General features: G+C 39.5%; 1 protein-coding gene across 5 annotated transcripts in view; it reads left to right on the top strand.

Moving 5' to 3' along the window:
• The window catches only part of MAPK10 (mitogen-activated protein kinase 10), a 72,995-nt gene that overhangs the window by 13,439 nt on the left and 37,363 nt on the right, over positions 1–22,193 (top strand). For 3 of the 5 annotated variants that reach the window (XM_041489226.1, XM_041489229.1, XM_041489228.1), the window contains 4 exons: positions 13,199–13,328; positions 15,199–15,257; positions 16,227–16,365; positions 17,292–17,457. In XM_041489226.1, coding sequence (XP_041345160.1) covers positions 13,199–13,328; positions 15,199–15,257; positions 16,227–16,365; positions 17,292–17,457 — 494 coding nt within the window. Of the gene's footprint in view, positions 1–13,198; positions 13,329–15,198; positions 15,258–16,226; positions 16,366–17,291; positions 17,458–20,640; positions 20,713–22,193 lie in introns of all 5 variants that reach the window. The other 2 variants (XM_041489225.1, XM_041489224.1) reach the window with 1 other exon arrangement.

Genomic DNA, 22,193 nt, shown 5'->3' with positions numbered 1-22,193 from the left:
ATGTGTCAGCTGGACTGGAGGGGTTGGCTGGGAAGGGCTTTATTCTGTCTTGATGCAGGAAGTTTCTGTGTGAGTAATGTTTGAGTGGAGGATATGGGAGCAGGAATTATGCTTTTATGAGAGCTTTTCAGTGGATGCATTATAAATTTAGAAAGACACCTCATCTGCAGATATAGAGGAGACTGTAAATATATTCCTGAATTAGTAAATTGGGAAATGTGCTGCAGATATCTTTCTTTGAATTAGTGATTTGATAATACTTTTGAGCCTGAACCTAAAGGAGATAAAAATCTTTTAGTGTTCCCTGTAATAGGTAGAGCCAGGAAGACAATAAATAGCTTGCTGTGTTGCCTAATATTGCCATAGGTTCTCCTTTGCTGATTTAATTGTAATTTAGTGGTTGAATCTTATGGAGTACAGAGTTCTTTCAGATCAGCCTGTGGTGATAGTGGTGCTTGTTGTAGCTTATAAATCCACTGATTCTTTCCCTAAATTATCCACAGCACCACAGAATCATTTAGGTTGAAAAAGACCCTGAAGATCACCGAGTCCAACCATTTCCCCCCAGCACTGTCCATCACTGAACCATGTCCCCAGGTGCCACATCTGCACATCTTTTTCAATGCAGCAATGGTGACTCAACCACTCCCCAGTGTTCAAAGGCTGGAGGAGAAATGTGATAGGTGTTGTCCACTACAAGGTGCAGAAACACTTGAGCTCTTTTGTACAATGATTATCCTTCAGTTCTGGTTTTGCATAGCACCATTGACTCCTGGGCTGGGTGTAAGGATCTCAAGGGATGTTGCAATGGGAATAATGGTAAAAGCCATGGAAAAGATCAGTTTATGTTTCTGACCATAATCAATTCCAAACTCATACTTCTGCTGTAGTGCAGTGGGAAAAACACAAAGAATTGTGGTCATATCAATGTCTTACAGCTAATACACTATTTTATTTGTATTGTTTAGCTGGACAGTGGTGTGCTCATGTTTTGCGACTTGACTATTTTTCTCCATCATGGTCCTACTATCCCAGCAATGCTGTTTTAAATTTCTTTGTGTCACTGAAATGAAATACTGTATTCCCTGATAGAGATCAACGTTTGTGCATATATAAACTGGTATAGTTCTGTTGTCATCATATTATCGCAAAAGTTCCATACTGTTGTTTCCTTATCACAAAGGTTTCATACCTTCTTGGTGTTTTCTCATAGGCAGCTCCTCAGAGCACAGACTCTTTCTTCCTCACAAAGTAGCAAACTGACTCCAGTTCCCTCTCAACCAGCCAGCCCACTCTTTTATAGCACTCTTCTCGTTGGTCACAGCTGTGGCCTGTTAAAGTCAGGCCTATTCCTAATCTTTGGTGATTGGCCCAGCTGCAACTCCTTAGGGGTGAGATTACTTTCTGCACTATCTTTATTTTCTTATATTCTATCCCCCCACAATAGTTCCATTGAAGTTCAGAGATGTTCTCTGTGGCATCAATCACTAATTTTCCTCAGAAGAGGAGAACAAAGAATATATATGTCATTTAGAGACAAAAGGGGGTGAACAATGTATTTGGATGTGCCTAGAATTTCAGTGGCCCTGAAGAGAGTGGTAGCATTAACTTTGTCAGCACCAGAGTCCCATGTGAAGCAGAACTGAGCATATGTTGTGAGTTTGGTTTCATTTTCATTGGTTCACTTTCATTTTTTCGTTTGAGTTTGGTTACTTCATTTCATGAAGGTTTTGTGCTTAACGTTCTGTTGGCTGGCACTGCAGACTGATCCCGTTCTGTTGTAGATTCTTCAAATTGTATCCATTAGTTCAACCAGTGTTCTCTTCCTCACATTGTTGTGTGCTTTGCTGATGTGCTTTGACATCCTGCTCCTGAGGAGGTTTTTGAAAACAACTTTTAGGGAGTTTTACAAGTGTGTTCTGTGAGAGGAACGCAGGAAATAGCTGTCACTTTGCCCTGGCAAGTGTTGCTATACTGATAGTGAAATAAGCATGCCAGTATGAACAAATTCTGCCATGTTTCCCAGTGCTAATATCATCCTATACAATGGCAACACATGGTGATTTAAAATTTTTTTTCTTCTGGGAATAAGTAGTTTATTTCCAGATTTTTTTTTTTTTTTTTTTTTTTTTTTTTTTTTTTTTTTTTTTTTTTTTTTTTTTTACTTTTTGGGAAGTTCTTTTTGCAATATCAGGAGTTAAACTCACAGCAAGCTTCAGACCTCTCTCATTCATTTCTACATTGCAGGACTTATCCCCAGCTCCCAGTTTGCAGTTATGCTGTGGTATTCTTTGAATTTTCTAGCATGCCGTTGCTCTGAAACACCAAAAACTGTGTGTATTTGCCCATTGGTCTGGTGTACATGTGAAACAGCACATTCTGCTTTGTGGTTCTGATGTATCTATGCTTTGGTTCCTGAGAGAGACAGCAGATTTCCCAATTGTATTTGGAATTTGGATCACCAGCACGTGAATTTTAAGGTGCTGAGAGATTCCCAATGGGTACAGCAAAGGCTGAGTATCTCTCACTCCAGAATATTGAGTGGAGGTGTTTATTTAAGTTGGTCAGATTTGTGTTTCTTAAGCTGATTTATTAGAGTTTGCATATTAACACACATCCAGAGACAGCGTGATTGCATATGGAGTGAGAGGAAGAGGCCATGTCTTGGAGTGCTCTTGCAGCAAATACCTGAGCTTGGATATGGAAGGAGCTGCTGTTAGGATCACAGAGAGCTGTTGTCATGTGACAAACTATACATAACATCTAAAAAATAGGACAGATGGATTGTGTTTGAGTCATTGTTTGCTTTGGTTCTTGAAGCTTCTTCTATCTACTACAAGTATCTATAAGTGAGAAAGAAACAAAAATTAAAAAGGCATATATAAAAACTATTTCTCAATTTCTTTTTTTGTTTCTTTTGTTTGGTAATGTCCTTTTTCCTATCAGAATGCAGAGTTTCCTAGTAGGCAGGGAGTCGCCACGTATTCATGTTTGTCTTCTTTTGTTTCATTTCCCTTTGCTTGCAGACAGAAATTTAAGATTTAAAATGTAATGGTAATCACAAGTGGTATATAATAAAATGTGCCATTTCCATTATGTATTTTTTTCTTGCAAAAAAATCATGCCCTCTGTCTCTAAAATACACTGCCTATATTTCAGCGTCCTTTTTTGACTCCTTTCTCCTTGAAGAACTCGTATGGTTTCCATGACTACAACAGTTAAGCAGGCAAAATCTATTCCATATTTATGCTCTGCAAGTTTATGGGGGAAAAGGTAAATAAGTTTTGAGAGAACCGTCTCTGTGCAATCTGTTTTTGTGAACCCTGGCAGCAATGCTCCCTTTACCTGGTCACAAATTCAGTACTGTAAAGGCAGGGTCAGGCTCGTTTGAGAGAGCTGGCAGCCAGGGTTTCCAGCTGGATTGCTACAGCTCTTAGGCATAGAGCAGGTTTGTTAATAGCTGTGGCTGGACCTGTGGTCTCCTTGGAGCCATTAAAAAATGTGTCAGCTGTTAGTAGATTCTGTGTCTGCAGAGGAGTAACTGGTGATTGTGAAACTTAAGCTCTTTCTGTGTTGGTTGGTTAGAAACTCCATTTAATTTACACTTTTTGCTATCAGACAGTGATGTTTTCAAACCCTCTTTACAGATGTCATGTTCTGTTCCTACACTATCAAAGCTTTCTTTTGGTCGCTGACAGATCTCCCTTTTCTCACATTTGTCCTGGGTCACTACTATGATGCAACTTATTGGACAGATTTTTTTCAAGGCTCTCTTTGCTCCTCCTGGAAAACCAGGATTAGCATTAACTACTGTCAGTGCATTGTAGCTGCTCCCTAAGAGACTTCAGGCTTATCCTTCCATGTCATTCACCTGAAATCCTATCCCCACTGACATGAACACCATTGCAGAATCACCACTGATCACCATGTGTTTCACATGAGACCAATTGCACAAAACACTTCTGTTCCCTCTTAGGACCAAGGGGTTTCTCCTGGGGTAGAGAGAGAGAATGGCCGTGGCCACATGGAATCAAGGAGGTGGGGCAGTAGGACAGAGCACCTAAATAAAAGGGTGGGTATCAAAACAAGCAGTGAAACCAGAAATAGAAAAGCTACAATCAGTCTGGAAAGAAATGCAGCTCAGGTAATTAAATTTTCTTTGTCAGCATGTATTGCTGATATTTATTCTCTAAGATTAATGTAGCCTACAGATGTTCACAGTTCTTTGCAGAAAGCAATATATTGTGCTTGGTCCGAGGACCTGTCCTTGGATAATCATAAGAGCCAGTGACAGCCCAAAAAAGTTAAAAATAAGTTGTGCAAGATAGAAAGACAGTATGAAACAAGGCAGTCTGTGTGAAGCCTGGGTGAGGTTTGTGAACAATGCAAGGCATGTCTGGCATGGCATGAGTGGGAAAACTCAGCAGAATGGGCAGGAGTCTGCAATAGAGACATAGTTAGAAAGGGAAGCAGAAAGTAGGGAGACTGAAATACAAGAGTCCCTTTGCAATTCAAAAATAGGGCATCGAGGGGTTGGTTTGTTTGTTTGTGGGTGTTATTTAGATGGATTTTTTTGAGGGAGTGGTTTTGTTTTTTTATCTCTTTTTCTTTTCTGGCTTCAAATACCGTGTTTTAAAATTCTGTCTACACATCTAAGTTTTGAAATTTCTGGTGTAACATGGCAACTCAAAAACCTAATAGTGGGATGAGGGTCTGGAGTGATGCAGAGTCCCCAGGCAGGTGCAAAGGAGAGCTGCTTTATTGAAAAATCCAGGCTTTTTTAAGCAGTCAGGCCTTTCTCAGTTACATAGCTTTAAACCATAACAAACATAATTCAGCCAACCACCACACACCATGATGTGAACATGGTAGGGTTATATAACTCGTTTTTCTACCCCTAATTCAGCTGAGTCTCTTTTCCATAGTCCTTTTCTACTTAGCCAAAGTAGCAGGCCTGAGCCATGATTTTACATGGCCTTCTCTTTGTAAGGTTTTACCTCTATGCAACACCTAATATTTTCATTTTGTTCCCACTGGAAAAAGACACGTTGGCTTGTTATAAAGCAGATAAAATATGCTGGTTTTGTGTGCTTTGAACAGCCTTGTAGAGATTGCAGTGTTAGTTTGGGGGGAAACTAGAATTTGAGTAGCCTTTTAGGGTTAACCTTCTTACCTTTTTTCTCCCATGATTACCACGTTGTAGGTGAAGGATTGGTAGCAGTACACTTTTATTCCACTCTTGAATTTTGGTTTTTAATAGTTTGATAAATGCAGCAAGAAAAATGAAATAGCATTTCTTATTCAGTCAAGTGACAGCTTTTGTTCTGTTTGTCAGGCAAGCAAGCAAGTCTTTTAAATTATGGTTGCGAGGGGATAATAGTAAGATAGTAGCTGGTTTCTATTCCAGTTTGTAGGTCCAAAAAATGGTAGGTTTGTCATGTGACTGACAGTATGAATGTGGTAGGAACTCAGCTTCTGGTGTACAGACTGCCTCAATGCCATATTTCCCATTTCTTTAAAATTGCTGTTAAACAAGGAAATTGGACTTTTTCTGGCTATGCTGCTTAACAATCTTGAAAACTGTCCAAAGTTTACATTCCCTGCTGAGTTCAGAGCAGTAAATGTCAGATCTCTTTGCCAAATTCAGTGTCTTATACCCATTTTCCAGATGTGGGGCAAACATCTACTTAATATGGTTTACCTGCAAATCATGCTTAAGCTTCTTTTGTCCATGAGTTTCCTGCCACTGAAAAATGATAAGTACCCCCAGCTCTGGTCCATTTTTCAGTTGTTTACTTTGCTCTGGCTTTGGTAAATCCTTGAGCATGCCAAGAGTGAGTAGTGTAGGATACTCTGGAAACCATGAGGTTGTCATCTCTTACATGCTTCACATGTATTGGTCTAGAGCCCTTTTAAAGGAGAATGGAAAAGTAACTTGGCTCCTTTTGCTGCCCAGGTTGAATTTCCTAGGCTGGCAGCTAACAAAAGCTCCTGGCAGCTAGGAGACTGTGTAGTGAGTTAGTGACAAGAGACATTCAAGACCAGAAAGTGCTTACTGATTTTACGGTGCTGTTCAGAAAAGTCTTAAACATCCGAGCAGCTTTCCGAGCCAAGTACAAAGAATTAGCAGAGCACATGCAGATGAGAAGTATGTAAACATGCTCCATACTCAGCATCCTCATGAATATTTTAATCTCCTGGCAAGCAGAACCAGAGCCCACTGAGTCGTGTGCCAGGCAATGTGTGAACTTTATAGCTATTTCCATGTTGCCTTTCCCACTGTATCCCTATATCCCCACTGTCTTTGCAAGAGAAAATTACTATGGGAAGAGTTTTATCTTGCATCAATATGCACAACTGATAACTGGTGGGTTGTAAAATGATTCTTGTTAGGGCATCACCAGCTCACGTAATTAGAAAAATAACAAACTTTTATTGTAAATATTGTAAATTATTAAAAATAAGTGTTCCATCCTTTTTTATCCCTGCGGCTTCTTTTACATTGTCTTACATATGATGGCTCAAACACCTTTCTTCAGACCCTCCCAACTGAAATTTTGGCAGATAAGAGCTCTCTTCAGCATGACTAAATTGTGAGATAGATTTCACAGAGAACTTTTCAGATCTAGCTGTCCTTAGAATTATGAATGAATTCTGCTTCCAATTTTATCTTTGCAAAAGGCTGCTTGGCTTTGACATTTTAGGCAATGACTATAGTAATTGACAAAGAATGAGCAATACAGATTCAAAGTTGGACTGTTATGAATATGGCAATGACACAGTTTAATCCTTCATGGGTAGGAGTGAAGGGACTGGATGATTTGTGGGCTTGGACTTTGTGTTTGCGTGTAAGCATGTAAGCTACTGAGCCAGGTAATAAACACCCCTATGAGAGAGAAAATGACTGAGTACTCAACTTTTTCCCTCAGTCTTCAGTGGCAACCTCTCTTCCCATACCTCCCCAGTGGAGAGACAGCAAGACAGGGACTGAGGGAGCAAAGTCCCTCCCACTGTAAATAAAGATCAGGTTCATGGCCACTGAGGAACCTGAATGTACATGTGTCTATGGGGCCAGATGGGAGGCATCCCAGAGTGCTGAGGGAATTGGCTGATGCAGTTGCCAAGACACTCTCCATGAGATTTGAAAAGCCATGGCAGACAGCTGAAGTCCCAGATGACTGGAAAAAGGGAAGCTTTGTAGCCACCTTCAAACAATGCAGAAAGCAGGACCCTGGGAACTACCAGCCTGTCAGCCTCACCTCTGTGCCTGAAGATCATGGAACAGATCCTCCTGGAAGCTGTGCTAAGGCACATGCAGGACATGGAGGTGATTCAGGACAGCCACCACGGCTTCACCAAGGACAAGCCCTGCCTGGCCAACCCTGTGGCCTTCTGGGATGGAGAGACTCCATCCGTGGGCAAGGGAAATGTTTCAGATGTCTTCTATCTGGACCTCTGTGTACCTTTGACACAGTTCCCTGTAGCATCCCTCTCTCTAAAATGGCAAGAGGTGAATTTGAGGGGAGGACATATGCATCCAGAGGGTCGTGGTCAACAGCTCAGAGTCCTGATGGACATCAGTGAGAAGTGGTGACCCTCAGAGATATGTACTGGGACCAGGGTTGTTTAATATCTTCATTAATCACAGACAAAGAGATCAAGTGCAGCTCAGCAAATTTGCAGGGTTACGACCTTTAACAAGACCAAGTACAACATGCTGCACCTGGGCTGGGGCAACCCCGGGATCAGCACAGGCTGGGAATGAAGAGATCCAGAGCAGCCCTGTCCAAAAGGACTTGGAGGTGCTGGTGGATGAGAGGCTGGACATGACCCAGCCATGGGTACTGACAGAAAGCCAAACACATCCTGGGCAGCATCCAAAGCAGGGCGAGGGAGGGGATGAGTGAGCCCAGCTGTCTTTCCTGATAAAATGCTGAAATGTAAAAATAGAGCCACACATTTTGAACTTTTTTCTTAAAATTCTCTAGTTTTTGTGGCACATCTTTGAAGTTTAAGCACTACAGAATTCACTATTAATCTTGACAGCAATGCTGAATTTTCATTTGAGGACTGGGATGATAATCCCAAACAATTCAGGCACTTCAGTCCTCTCTCATGTTACTTCTTTCTAACACAGGATAATAGATCACATGTCTCACATGCATGTTTCACATGCACATTGCATGTGGAATGCAGGAAGGAACACTTTGAGCCCCATCAATAATCTCTGCAGTGGTGAGGAACCTCATGGAAAACCTTGGCAATTGATTTATTTATTCTGTGAAACTATCTGGTGATAGTAAAAAAAATGTTGACTTGTGTAGCAGCTGGGAAGGCAGCTTGGTTATATTTTCTAATCTGGCTGTTTTCACTGGCTTGAAAGAAGCTGTGAGCTGATGGAAACACACAAAAAAACCAGACTGGAGCCATAACTGGCAGTAAGAAAAGTGCAGAAGTCATCCATTATGAAAATGTATTGGTCTTCTTTAGCATCAGCTCTGAATATTGTCTCAATTTCTCTGCATTTTCAGAGGGAATAGAGCTGATCCAGAGAGTATAGTAGCCATTCCTGACAAGAGGTCTGAAACTTCAGTACAGTCATACTGGATTGTTTTTTTTTTTTATTTTCAGCACAAAGGGTTGCTTCCAAACCTAATAAGGACATTTAAAGGCTTTTTGTTTTAGTGGCCTTTGACTTGCACCACTTGGGGCAAACTTTCTGCACCCTGGTGCATGTATGGAATTATTTTATTTTTCCACTAGTTTAATGGAACACATTCACTATATTTAAATATACTTTCTGGAGATTTTTCACCCTAATAACTTTTTTCTCTTTAAAAGTAATTATTGAAGAGCAGAGTATGCACTGTTTTTATGAATGTCTGCCTTTAGAAACTTGGAAGTTATATGTCGAGAGGAGAAAAAACAAGTTAAGAATGAGAGGTCTAATTTAGTTCTAAAATTTGGACTGATACATGAGGGCAATGTAAGGAGCAAACAAACCAAACCCACCAAAAAAAAACCCTACTTAGAAAAGTTTGCTTGAAGCAAAATTTTCACTCTTTTTTGTTGGAGTACTTGGCTGAAAGGAAACTGCAAGTAGAGAGAATGTGCAGCACTTGAAATATTTTATGGTTAAGCTTCATAAAATACATCTACAGAAATTTTGCTTGACATAGGAAAAATATTTGGTTCTTGTCATTCCTATAGATTACTTTTTCAGAAACTGCAATACTGATAGTTGTCTGAAACCAAGGGCTTTGAAATTACCACAGAGAAATTGCTGTGGAAAGGATTCATATATGCTTTTCTTTTTTATCTGTCTGTGCATACACATCTAGATGTGTATCTGAGCATTTCTGTAGAAGGTGTTCCACTCCATATATTGGTGGTTATTGGTGGTTGAGGATGAGCCATCATTAGCATTCTTGTTAAATGTGATTTTCAGGTTATCCTTTATTATCCTAAGAACCTAATAGTTGACTTTTAAAAAATTTTCTGTGGTTTAACAGTCTGTTCTGGGGGGTAGGCTATAATTGAATTGATAAATGTTAAGTTTCCCTGTTGAAGAAAAGATGGGAGGAATAAATTTAAGTATTTATTTGGTAAGTGTCTATTGAAATAGAAACTTGGATGTGAAACTAGAGTGCTTTCCATTTCTTTTCAAAATAGGTATAAAAATGAACGCCTGGTCCTCCAAGTGCATGGCAGCAGATCATTGCTCATTGATCATCATAGCTCACACAGAATATTATGGTAAATGATGACCTGGGTTTGTGAAAATCTGACTGGGAGGAGTTTCATTTTTTTCCTGCCAAAGTCAGCAAAAAGCCTTGTTAAGTAACTGTGATTACATATATCTCTTGGCAGTCATGAATTTATATTCACTAGTTTTTTTTTATCACTGCTAAATAGGTTTGTTTCAAATTATTTACAGTTTTAAAAGGCATTTTTGGCACTAACATTTACCATGTCAAACTAATTGTAAAGAGGATTTATGGGGAAAGAGTTTATTTACTGCCTTTTCTGTCTGTACAGCTGCCAGAGACATGGTAGTAAACTTTGAGGATTTTTCTGAGCTCATGTTGCAATAAAGCTATCATTTTATTACAAGACCAGGGGTAATATAGAGTCTGCTATAAAATCAAGAAACTCTACAAATTAAAAAATAAATTCACAGTTGAGCAAGAGGTGTCATGATATAGTTTCCAGAGCAACTCTTTTAGATGCAAGTCCAGCCTCTTATTTGAGATTTAGAGTGACTTTTGTACTCAGCCTTTTCACCACAGTTCACAGACACTCATTACTCTCTCTCTTATTCCTGACCCCTGGAGCCACGTGTTTATACAGCCACTCTTCTGCCAGTGATTGAAGTTTTTCTTAAGGAGGCTTATCGTCAATACTAACCTTGGTGTTCCAAGGTAAGGATTTTCTGTAGCAAGCAGCAGAGAGAGGACCTACATCTGGTGTCTGTAGTTTCATTGTAGTGAAGTGCGGAGTTGGCTGGCTGTAAACAAAAGCTTTATTCTGGTGAGCACAGAAAAAACCTATCAGGGCTGTGGATTTACCCAGTGCAATGAATTTATGTATTGCCTTCTTCAAGTAGTTGGACACCTTCCATTTGATAGAAGACCATGATAGAATTGCAGTCAAGATCCTTATGTCTCAAAGTAAATGTCCTCTGCAAAGGATTAGGAACTTTAGTTCTTCCATGGTATACAAAGGGCCAGGAATTGATCATAAAAGCCAACTGTTTAAGAAGCCTTTGGTTTTCTGATTTTAGATTGATGGTTTTGTCTATTGCTTTGACAGAGAGAGAAAATTCAGAAGAGCAGAGATCAGAAGCTGAGGATCAGACAAACTTTTGTTGTTTTCTAACTCCTAGTCAGTAATTTTATGATGTAGCTAATTAGATTAAAATATGAAAAAAATATTATTAAAATGATTCACAGTACTCTTACACAGCTCAGACGAGTCTTATGCAGGCTTTTCATCCTAAAGGAAGTTGGGTGATCAAGTAATATGGATTAGCTGAGAGATTTGTCTGCTGAAGTATATTTACAGTATATGTCCATGAACAATAGGGACAAAATATTTAACTGTTGAAAGATCCTGTTTATTTAAATCCTTGGGCTTTGCATTTTATTTGTTCAATGCTTTCTTAATAGAACTGAAGGGTATTTTAGTTGTGGCCTTTATGATGCCCTGTTGTGGCTGAACTACATGAGGATGAGAGACACGGTTCTGACAGCTGCTACAGGAGGTTTGCTTTCTGCTACATGCTGTTAGGCTGTAAATCACACGTCATGTTCCTCCTAACACAATGTTTAGTTGAGTGAAATTCTGTGGCCAGAGAGAAATCGAGTCAGGCTGGATCTCTGACAGCCTTGTCACCTAAGCTGCAGCTTGTATGGTTTAACTGGTGAGTGCAGTATCTTTGTTTATGCATGTGACTAGCTGGGTCATGCAAGTTACATGCCTTATTCACGAATAGAATAAAGAATTGTTACCAACTGACAGAATGGATGATATTGGACACCTGGTCCAACCCACCTGTTCAAAGCACAGTCAACTAGAGCAGATTGCTCAGGACCACTGGAAGAGTCTGGCTCCATCTTCTTTACTCCTCCTGGCAGATACTCAAGGAGATTTATAAAATCCACCCTAGGCCTTCTCCAGGCTAAGCAACTCCAGCTCACTCAGCTGCTCCCTGTATGACAGATATTCCAGTCCCTAATAATCTTCATGGCTCATCAGTGGAATTGCTCCAGTCTTTATCTTTCTCATGCTGGGGAGCCTGGAGTACCACCCAGAACTTCAGATGTGGCCATGGAAATATCACTTCCCTAGACCCACTCTCAAGAGACTTCCTAAATAAGTCCTAAAAGTAATCTTTGCAAAACTTCTCATCACCTTTGTTCTTATCTGTGGGATGCATTTGGTGTGTTGTTTATGCAGACATAGTGCAAATTCAGTATTTCTGATTCTTCTCTTCTTGTGTGGTTTCCCAGACAAACATTACCAACAGTTTCTTACCTATTTTGAACAGCTGTATATTTTTGCTGACTTTGTGACTAAGCTTCTGATGCTTGCATGCTTTCTGCTCAACTTGGTTACTACCCTCTGTCACTGAGTGTCTGCAGTAAGCAAGGGTTAATGAGAAAAAATTTTACTGGATTCTCAATATTTACTTCATGCTTAGGAAAGCAATTTTTAGAACAATGGGTGGTTTGGTTGATTTATCTCCTGGGAAATACACTGTTGCTTTTCATGGAGTAGCAGAAAACTCATGTCATGCCTTTCCTCTTTCGTAGTCAAAGGAAAAATCAGGAAGAGGGCCTGAGGATGCTGTCCATTTGGGAATGCTTCTAGAACTTAGTATGCTTTATGGTATTTAGAAGTCAGAATTTATGTAGTCAGATTTGAACCACCAAAATAAGTGTTTCAAATACATAAGTAACATTTATAAAAATAGCTGAAGGTTGTGAAAAACACATACAAGTTTAAGGAGCATTTTAGGACCCCAGCTTTAAAAGTTCACTTTACAAACAATGTATTTCTTCATTTTCAAAAGTTGTAACTATGTGCATGTAACAAATTTTTTTATTACCAGGAATTGGTAAAAATCCTTGTGAAATGGTTCTGTTTCTAGGTATGTTATTGGAATTGGATGATATGGTCTCAAAGAATGACTAAATAACTTGATTCCATTAGAAATATCATAAGGAAAACACAAAATTCATTTTGGGTAAGTGGGCACTTGGTTTTTGAGCCACAGTGTGAAAGTGTTCTTAACTGCGACAGAAGAAGCAAAACCCTTTTCTGCTGTGGCCATGCACAGAGAGTTGCTTTATGAAGCAACTTCCTTCTCATCCAGTTTTTATTGTATTTTTATCTGAAGTTACTCATTTTTTTTCCTCCACCTCTTGAAAATAAGTGTTGATTTCCAATGGAATTGAAGTTCAGAAGTAGTGGTGTATGCTGTCTTCTGCTGATGTGGTGCTACATATTTCTTATCTCTTTTTTTTTTTTTTTTTTTTTTTTTTTTTTTAGTAGAAACTCTGCTTTTGTCCCAGTATTTTTCTCAGTGGAGAAAAAAAAAAAAAAGGAAATGGTAGACCTGAGGCTCAGGAATTTTCCATGAGAAGTGCTGGATACCCTCTAAGATGCATAACCCCTGTGTTTGTCATCACTACAGTGCTGCATATGATGCCGTCCTTGACAGAAACGTGGCCATTAAGAAGCTCAGCAGACCATTTCAGAACCAAACTCATGCCAAGCGAGCTTACAGGGAGCTGGTCCTCATGAAGTGTGTGAATCATAAAAATGTAAGTGTTCAGCAGGAGAAATGGTATGTGCATTGCTGTGTTAGAAAGGGAGTTGTTTTGTTGCGCTCCTTTTTTAAATGGAAGAAATTCGAAGCAAATTATGCTCAAGGGCTGCACTCTGTCTGGTACTACATGCCCACAGGAGAGACTGAGGGTATTCCATGTGTTTGTTCAAAGGCTCTGAGAAACTGGGATTGTTCTAGACTTTCCTGCTTCTTGCACCGTCTACTGTATATCATTTAGTTAATTTCATAGTTAATGAAAATATTCCTATACTGCACCAAGAGTGTTATTCCAGGGCTGTATGTTAATTTTATCCATTATCTGTTAGAACTATCTGCCTGACACTGTGTCAACTGCTCTTTTGTAGTGAAGTATGTAGGATTGCCACACTGCATTATAAAGGGAATGTCTCAGGGATTTCATTTTCCTCCACCTCCTAGATTTCCTGCTGCCATACCTGTGTGCCTCTTCCTTTTCATTAGGAGATAATTTTTCAGTTTGCAATGTTTACCTGTCCCTCAGATCTTGCAATGACTCCTTCTCCTTATGCAAAGCATAAATGAACTTAAGACAATATGATGCAAGGGGAGATTCTACACTTGTTCTCAATCACATGGTCACATGGAATGAGAAAGGACTGATCCTAAAATGGCAAATTGCAGGACTTGACACTACAGTGTCTCTGCCTCACTTCTGGGCAGTGATTTATCCTTACATTCCCACTGTGTTGATCAGGACTGTTCCTGTCTCTTCCCTGTTGTCTTGATGGAAGCTACCCTCAGCCAGCCCAATGCATGAGGATTTGAAAATGCAGAGATGAGCAAGAAGTTTTTTTAATGGACTGGAAAGAGCAGAGGGGCAGCAGGAATGTCACTAATTTTAAATATAAAATTTTAAACATGGTGCATGACAGCTGCTAACAGCACCCCATGGGTTGGGTCAGAGCTTTATTCAGGCTGTGCAAAGAAGTGCAGAGGAAGGAGAGGATTGTAAAGGCACCTTTGCAGAGGTAGGATTCAGTCAGAATATGTGGAGTAAAGAGAAAGAATGTTGAACAATTTCTGTTCGAAAACCTGAAGAGGTGATGGAGGTGGGAAGGAGAGTTTCAGATGTTGCCTTCATGGCAGCAGTGCTGGTGTCGTCTACCCCTGTTACCAGCACAGAGGGAAAACGGGAAATCCAGACCTGTGGGGTCACATTGTTTCCTCTGTTCTTTTTCACACATTCTTACCAGTGTCTTTCAGCAGCCCAGCTCGTTTAAAATAAACCAAACAAAAATGCTCACCAAAGAAGAGAAAGAAGAAAAGGAGTTGAACTATGCAAGGTGTCTTTGCTCAGGGGGTCTCTGTTTCAAAGTGCTTCTACTGAAATGTTGTACCTCTCACGATGGAATTTGTGTCAGCCAGCATGTGCATGCTTGTGCCCTCAAAGGAATTGAGACCATTTCAGAGAGAAGGAAAGACTACTGTCTGATATGGTGGTCCTTGGTTATTTGTTCCTTCAAATTAGCATTACTCATAAATAAGAAAATTCTGGCTGTAGCACAAAGACTGTTATGCTAGATTGAGCTGAAGTTGATCTTTGAACCTGCAACTTCAAAATTGAGAGGAGTGTCTCACCCTTACCACTTTGTTTTGTCACTGGTTATCCTTCTTTCAGATGATTTCAAGTGCACCTAAAAGAAATCTGAGAGACCTGTGGTATTTTGTTTTGAATGCTACTGATTTTTTACAGATCCATAAAGTGAGAAGTATTAATATAAATAGAGCAGTGAAAAAACAGTTTATTCTTTAACACAGTTCAAAACAGATTCAACTGATTATGTATATCACTTCTCTTTACTCTTTTGTCTTACTTTGCTTTTCAGATTATAAGTTTATTAAATGTCTTCACACCACAGAAATCTCTGGAGGAGTTCCAGGATGTGTAAGTAACAGGGACAGTAATTAAACTAAAGCTTTAGGGATGTGTGGGGCATTATGATTTACCTTGATTGCAAAAACTCAGCAAAATACAAAGATTGTAGCCTCCTCTAAAAAAGATAATGTGAGTCTAGTGGGTAGAAAAATATTCTGAATTCTCATATTGGGAGCTCTTTTGACAATTTAAGGTGAAAATCACCAGTTTCATATTGTGGTGTAATATTATTTGCCTGGGGAAGTAGGGGTAGGTGTAGAAGACAATCAGCATCTCTGTTGGAACCTTACCCTGCTGGACAACCACTACTGTGCCTAGTACAAACCTGCTATGAATTAAATTTTAAGTATTCTCTATTTTATATTGTTGCTCTCCTTTTATCTTTCTGTCTTTGATATATTCTGTATACATTGCATGGAAATATGTTCCTATTCTGTAGTCTGATACCAGGAGTAACCAATTAATTGTAAAGAGAATTTTGTGAAGCCATGCAAGCTGAGGAGGATTTTTGAAGGCATTTTGCATGGGGATGCATATTTTACCCTCTCAGACACCTCTGTTTCTCTCAGATTCCTGTGTGTACTGTGGTAGCAATCCTTGCTGTGCTCGAAGGCCAAGCAGTTAAATAATCTGGTGCTTGTGGGTCTTTTGGGTTTAGTGCATTTCTGTGTGGTGCTGCCTGATTGCCCATGTAGGGTATAGTCTCTGTCAGGGGGAATGCACCAAGAAAGGGCAAATAATCCACCAGTTTTCCTGGCATGCTGAAAGAGTGGTGTCTCAGCAGTGAGATAAACCTGAATTCTAAAGACACCACCATGATGCTGTGGTTAGTGGGCCCAGTCTCCAGCTGTGTTACTCCCAGTCATCAGAAATAGAGTGAGTTTTAAAGCAAGAAAAGGTATTGTTACTTATTTGAGATGATACTGTGATTTGCCTTCAACACAAAAAATAACCCTGTGGCTTTGCTTTTCCATTCAGCTACCTGGTAATGGAATTAATGGATGCCAACCTGTGCCAGGTCATTCAGATGGAGCTGGACCATGAGCGAATGTCTTACCTTCTGTACCAAATGCTCTGTGGAATCAAGCATCTTCACTCTGCAGGGATTATTCACAGGGTAAGGGGCCTTTGGCTTAAAACTTAAGGCAGCATATGAAATGAAGACTTGAAATGTCACTTGGGTCTCTTGTGTACTGTGAATCAAAGCTCTGTGTCCCAGTGCAACGAATAAGTCGTAAAAGCCACAGATAGAGGTCAGGGGATATAGAATTGGCATTTGCCATCATTTACATGTGCTGAAGCAAATGAAAAGATTTAAAATAGATCCTTTCATTTTGCTTTTTCCACATCAGTGCTGTGCCTGGTAAGGATGTGGTACCTGGTTAGGGATGTGTGATAGTCGAGAGCAGGGGGGATCAGGTCATGTCACTGTGAGCAGGAGGGAATTCCCAGTGGATGGAAAATACCCTGACTTAACTTCTTTATTGAAAAGTGCTTTCACTAATTTGGGATTTCCACATTAGCGGGAAAAAAAAGTTTCCCTAAAGAAAAGAAAGGCTGATAAAGTGGGTCACAAAGTGCATGTTGTTCTACAAAGTTCTCTCCTGGTATGTGATGTATTTCGCAGAGGGTTATAGATTTGGCTACCAGATAGTCATCCAGCAAAGGATGAGTTGAATTATTATAAATGAAGCATTAGGGTATCTCTACATGTGCAGTTGGAATGTCTCTATCAGGTTCGCAGCATTAAGAGAAAATAATCTAATCAAAACAGCACTGAGATACTAATCCTAATAAAAGCAATTAAGTTAACACCAGTAGGCCCAGATAAAGCCCAGTATGCTGAGGTAAAACAACTTCCAGAACAGTTTGCTAGAGAAACAATAGCAAGGGTTTGCTGTATATTTACAAGAATTTCTGATAGTAACTGGGTCAGAAGAGGGAAAGAGTATTTGAAGGGTGACCTAAAGTATCTGTCCGTATCATAGCTGTGTCTGGCTTCATAAAGAACAGTCACATGGGTTTTTTCACTCTCTTTTGCAGGATTTAAAACCAAGTAACATTGTAGTAAAATCTGACTGCACGTTGAAGATCCTGGATTTTGGACTGGCCAGGACTGCAGGCACTAGCTTCATGATGACCCCGTATGTGGTGACACGTTACTACAGAGCACCAGAGGTCATCCTGGGAATGGGCTACAAGGAGAACGGTAGGGCTGCAGTGCCACTGCACCAGGTCCCCTCGAGGGCAAGCTCTGCTTCACCATTGTAAGGGAGATCCAAAGGAGGGACAGGAAATGTAATGGGAAAAGATGGGAAATGACACCTGGAGTTAGAGCAGCTCCTCGCTGTTGTGAACTGCAGCTACAGAATGTATTTGGGATGCACTGCTGGTGAATTTATCAGTGTGGGATTGCAGAGTAACAGGAAACTCATTCTTAGTTATGTTTGAAGTTCCAACTACAGTCAGCTCATTTTGACCAGCGCTTTCATCTTTGTGTTGATGTGTTCACCTGGCTGTGAAATAATGTGGGAACCACTGGGATTGCTGAACGAGTGACGTGTTCTAAATTTGAGTCTGGATCTCTGAATTGTTTGAAGGAACAAGAAGTACAAGCTGAAATAGAAAATCCTAGCCAGCATTTCTCTAAATCCAGAGCTAGATCTGAATTTCAGGAATTAATTCCTTCTTCACGATAAATTTAACAAAGTCCCAGGTTTTTCTGACAGGTTTAATCCTGTCAAGATCTAGGTATAAATTTTGCAGTTTGAGTTTGTTTTTTTTAATGGCAAGTACAGTTGCAGAGAAGAGGAAAAAGCGGAAAATAATAATTAAAAAAAAAACTAAACAAAACATATAATTTGTATGTAATCTCCCTAGAAGTAAATAGGATTTTCCTCTGAATAGTCTGAGAAAGATCTTGGTCGTTGGAAATATTGAAAAAAGCAGGTGGGGGTGTTTGCTATAGAGAAGCAGATAAGAAAAACCTCAAATTTTGCAGAAGATGTGGGAAGAACTTTTTAAGTTGTTCTCATTTTGTAACAAAACTGAGAATTGCATCTGAGTGCCAGGTAGACCAGGCAGGAAATGAGGGAATATTCTATGGCTCAGATTTTGCTGTCAAAGGTATAATTTGTCTGTTTGAGGAAATTTTTTGATGGCAAATACAGCAAATGTGACAAGACCAGGAAATTATTAAAAGTGTCCTACTTAATTTATGTTGAAGAGTTAGCTAAACTGCAGCAGAACTTTTACTAACAGCCAACTGCATCCTGTAAAGGGCAGTGAAACTGATTTTGGGAGCCAATTCCATGACCCCAGCACTACTGAAAACATAATCACACAACCTCTTCTGAAATTACCAAGTGCCTGTATGAATTATTTGTAATGTTTATGAGTTTAAAGTATAAACTTTAATACAAAAGTCTAAAAAGTAGAGAAACTATTACTATTATTATTATTAATATTATGATGCAGAGTCTTAGCTTAGAGAATAATTTCTGAAAATAAAGGAATAATATTCCTTATTTTGTTTGAAATTTTTACTAAGTGCCATTAGAAATTTGAGCTAGCACTCTTTAGATAGTTCTTTAGTCAATATCCAGAGTTCTTCTATTGTCAAATGAATTCTTTTGTTGGATGTTCTTCCCCTCCAGACATTAAGTAGATGATTAGAATTACTGTTGTTGTTATTGTCCATGAAAGGACAGAGAGAGCATTTGCTTTTCACATGATTAAAACTGCACCAAGAAAAAGTTAGACATACTTTTGTGACAAAGTACACAGCTGGGAAAGTTCTAATGTTTGCCACATCCAAGGGTCCTGATCAAATGCCCATTGAGGTTAACACAGAGACTTCCTTTGACTTCCCTGGGCTATGAATCTGGCTTAGGATGAATGATCTTGTCTTGGACAAAGCTGAAACAAAGAGGGGAAGAAAAGAAAATGTGTGAAAATGAAGCTCGGCTGTCAGAGGAGCCACTCTGCTTGGAGGCTCTGACCCAGCTCCCAAGGAAGTCAACAGAAAGGGGTGTTTTTTTTTCCCTGCTCTGGCCTATGCTGCCACATTACTGAAGCTCCCCAACTTTTTTCCCCTCTGACTATGTACACTGCCTGTATAAGGACTGTTCACTGCTTTCATTTTCTTTCTGCACTTGGTTGGCTAAAGATGCATAATTATCACCAGTTTGCTGCACTTCTATGGAAGGTCCCAAAACTGTCACTAGGAAGAAAACTGCCTCTGCCTCTGGCATGCTTTTGCTGTCCCATGCCCCTGATACCTGTACCCTCCTTTTCCCAAATGGAACATTTCACCTTTATTTTGTTTCACCAAGAAATGAGTTGTTTGTTTGTTTCTTTGGTTTGTTTTGGATTGCTTTTGAAGGTTAAGAAAGGGGAAGAAAAAGAGGAGAAAATTGGTTGTGTAGGTCAAACATAACCTGAAAATGAGGATTTCAGGCTCAGAAACAACATAGTATTTTCAAGCATTTCAAAGCAGTTTTTTCCTCTTCACAGGGAAGACAGGTTTTGTTTGGTTTTCAATTTTTTTTTTTTTTTCTGTGAATACTGTGTCACTATCTATCCAGCACTTTTTCTTTAAAGACTTAAAGGGCAAAAAGAACCCCTATCCAAGTCAAGCAGATAAGGTAACTGCATATTTCATCTAAAAGCTGAAGGCAGGATTGGGAATAGGAAATGCTCTTATTATTTTCAATATTTGTCCTTTGGAGCTTTTTGTTACAGCATTTATTTTGAGTGACTACACAGTGCAAAACAGAGTCCACTCGGACTGAGTTCCATGATAAGTACCTTTAGATAGGATATAGGTATAGATCCTGAAAGAGGAGTTTTAAATAACCTTTAAGGGTGGTATTTTTCCATATGGCCTTTACTTGTGTGAGCAGTTCCATTTGGAACCTCTTGTCAGCTGCTGCAGAGAGACTCAGTGCTGAAGAACAAAGCCTAGAAGCTCTGCAAGTAGGATTTATTCAGATTATCATTATCTGGTCATTTTGGTTTTTTCCTAAAAAAAAAAAAAAAAAAAAAAAAGGAGCTGTTGGAGCTGTTTTTTAGCCACAAATTCAGTGTATACCATGGGTCTGTGCAGTTGTTACTTGATCTTTACTTGCTAGCTCTGGACCTTTACCCAAAATGTTGATTTCAAAGTTTTTCCACTGTTGTTACTAACTGCTGTTGAGCTGACTGACACAGCTTTTATTTATTTAGTTACTTATTTTAGCTTTTGGTGAGACATGAAAAAAAAACCCAATGAAACCACAAAACAAACTGTACTGTGCTGATCAACCTTTTTCCCCTCCTTTAGGAGTGAAATGTTGTAGTTAACTTTGCTTTTTTTCCCTCCTTCTTCACTTCCCTGTCTCTGCTGTTCTAGTGGATATATGGTCTGTGGGATGCATTATGGGAGAAATGGTTCGCCACAAAATCCTCTTTCCAGGAAGGGACTGTATCCTTGTGCCATTTGCTGCAGCTTCACCTATTATTTGTTCCTCTTCTCCACCCCATCCCTTTTACCATAAAATGACTATACCAGGAGTGTAAAGATAGAAGCAGAAAGCTGAATCCCAGAGGTATGGCTAAATGAAAATAGCACACTACTGATATGCACAAAATTGGAAATGAAAAACAGATGCACAGAATTATTTCAGTCATTTAAATTACTCTAAAGCCTGTAATCATTCCATTTTATATACTATTTATGTCATGTCAATAAGCAATATAGAAAACAAGCATTATGAAGGCAAATTGGACAGCTTTATTTACTATTCTTCAAAGGAAAAATAAGAAAAAAAGAAAAAAGTCCTAATTTGGCCCATCTCATTCCTGTAAATCTGTTTTTCTGCTTTTATGTTTTGGAAATATTGACTTCATAACATTTGTGGTGACATCATAATCTTTTGCTTGCTAATGCATCATGGTTTTGGATTCATCTCAATGCTGTATGGGCTCAGTGTTGAGTCAATACAACATTTTTCTTTTTCTTTAAAACAAAATTAAGAATTCGACTCACCCAGTTTAAGGCAACTGTTTTTCTGCTGTGGTTTCCAAATTGGCCTGAAATCAGATTCTCTTGATTGAAAAATGAACTTCCCTTTACTTGCATGAGGTCTGTGTTGTCAATTAAACGATATTTCCCTCCCATCTTGTTCTTCTTGTCTTGGGTGATATTATTTTTACCCCCTTCCAAGGTGGTGAAAGCAATATTAGAAAATGAAAACAAAAGAGGAGGTGTCTGCTTAGCCTCCTGTTTATCACAGGCTAAACCTGCCCGTGCTGGCTTGGAAATATAAGTAAGTGTGTTTTGCCCATCAGAATAAAGTAAGGCAACATAACATCTCTTCACTTTTGGAAACAAAAAGGCATCTTATTTTCAGCTAGTTGGCAGAAAGGCACCACGAAAATCTGGCATCAGCAGCCACAGGCAGTTGGTGTGAAGAAAACCCAGCTTTCACAGACATGCAGCCATGGAAGCAATTATTTTTTTGCTGACTTTTGAGTAATTCCTGTCATGTTTGTCAAAGTTGGGTCCTGCCTGTCCTCTTTTCACAGCTCTGTCAACTTCCTCTGAAAGCTGAGCTCTGCTTGGTGGCCCAGTGAAGATGCAGTTCTTCTTCACTAACAGGGAGATGGAGGGACAGCAGAACCCTCCTGTTTGCTGAGGGAGTGACAGCAGCACTTTACTGCTTCCAGTCTTATAGGAAGAGGGGCTGGAAAGTTATTGGTTGCAAAACAAGGCAGAGTTAAAATGGTGATTTTTTTTTTTTATTAGTAGTTAGCTTTGAGATGCTTAACGGTGCTGAGCTGTCCCTGCAGCCTGAGGAGCAGGCTGCACACCCACTTTCAGCTGTAACCTCGAAGTTCAGAGCAGCTCACAGCATTCCCAAGATCTGTAATTCAGTGTGATGGTTATGATGTGTTTCAGTGGTA

The sequence above is a fragment of the Pyrgilauda ruficollis genome, unplaced genomic scaffold (genome assembly GCF_017590135.1).
Source record: "Pyrgilauda ruficollis isolate IOZ18807 unplaced genomic scaffold, ASM1759013v1 scaffold91, whole genome shotgun sequence".
NCBI classification, from domain to species: Eukaryota; Metazoa; Chordata; class Aves; order Passeriformes; family Passeridae; genus Pyrgilauda; species Pyrgilauda ruficollis.
Note: the sequence above shows the minus strand (reverse complement) of the source record. Positions and strands in the feature narration are given on the sequence as shown.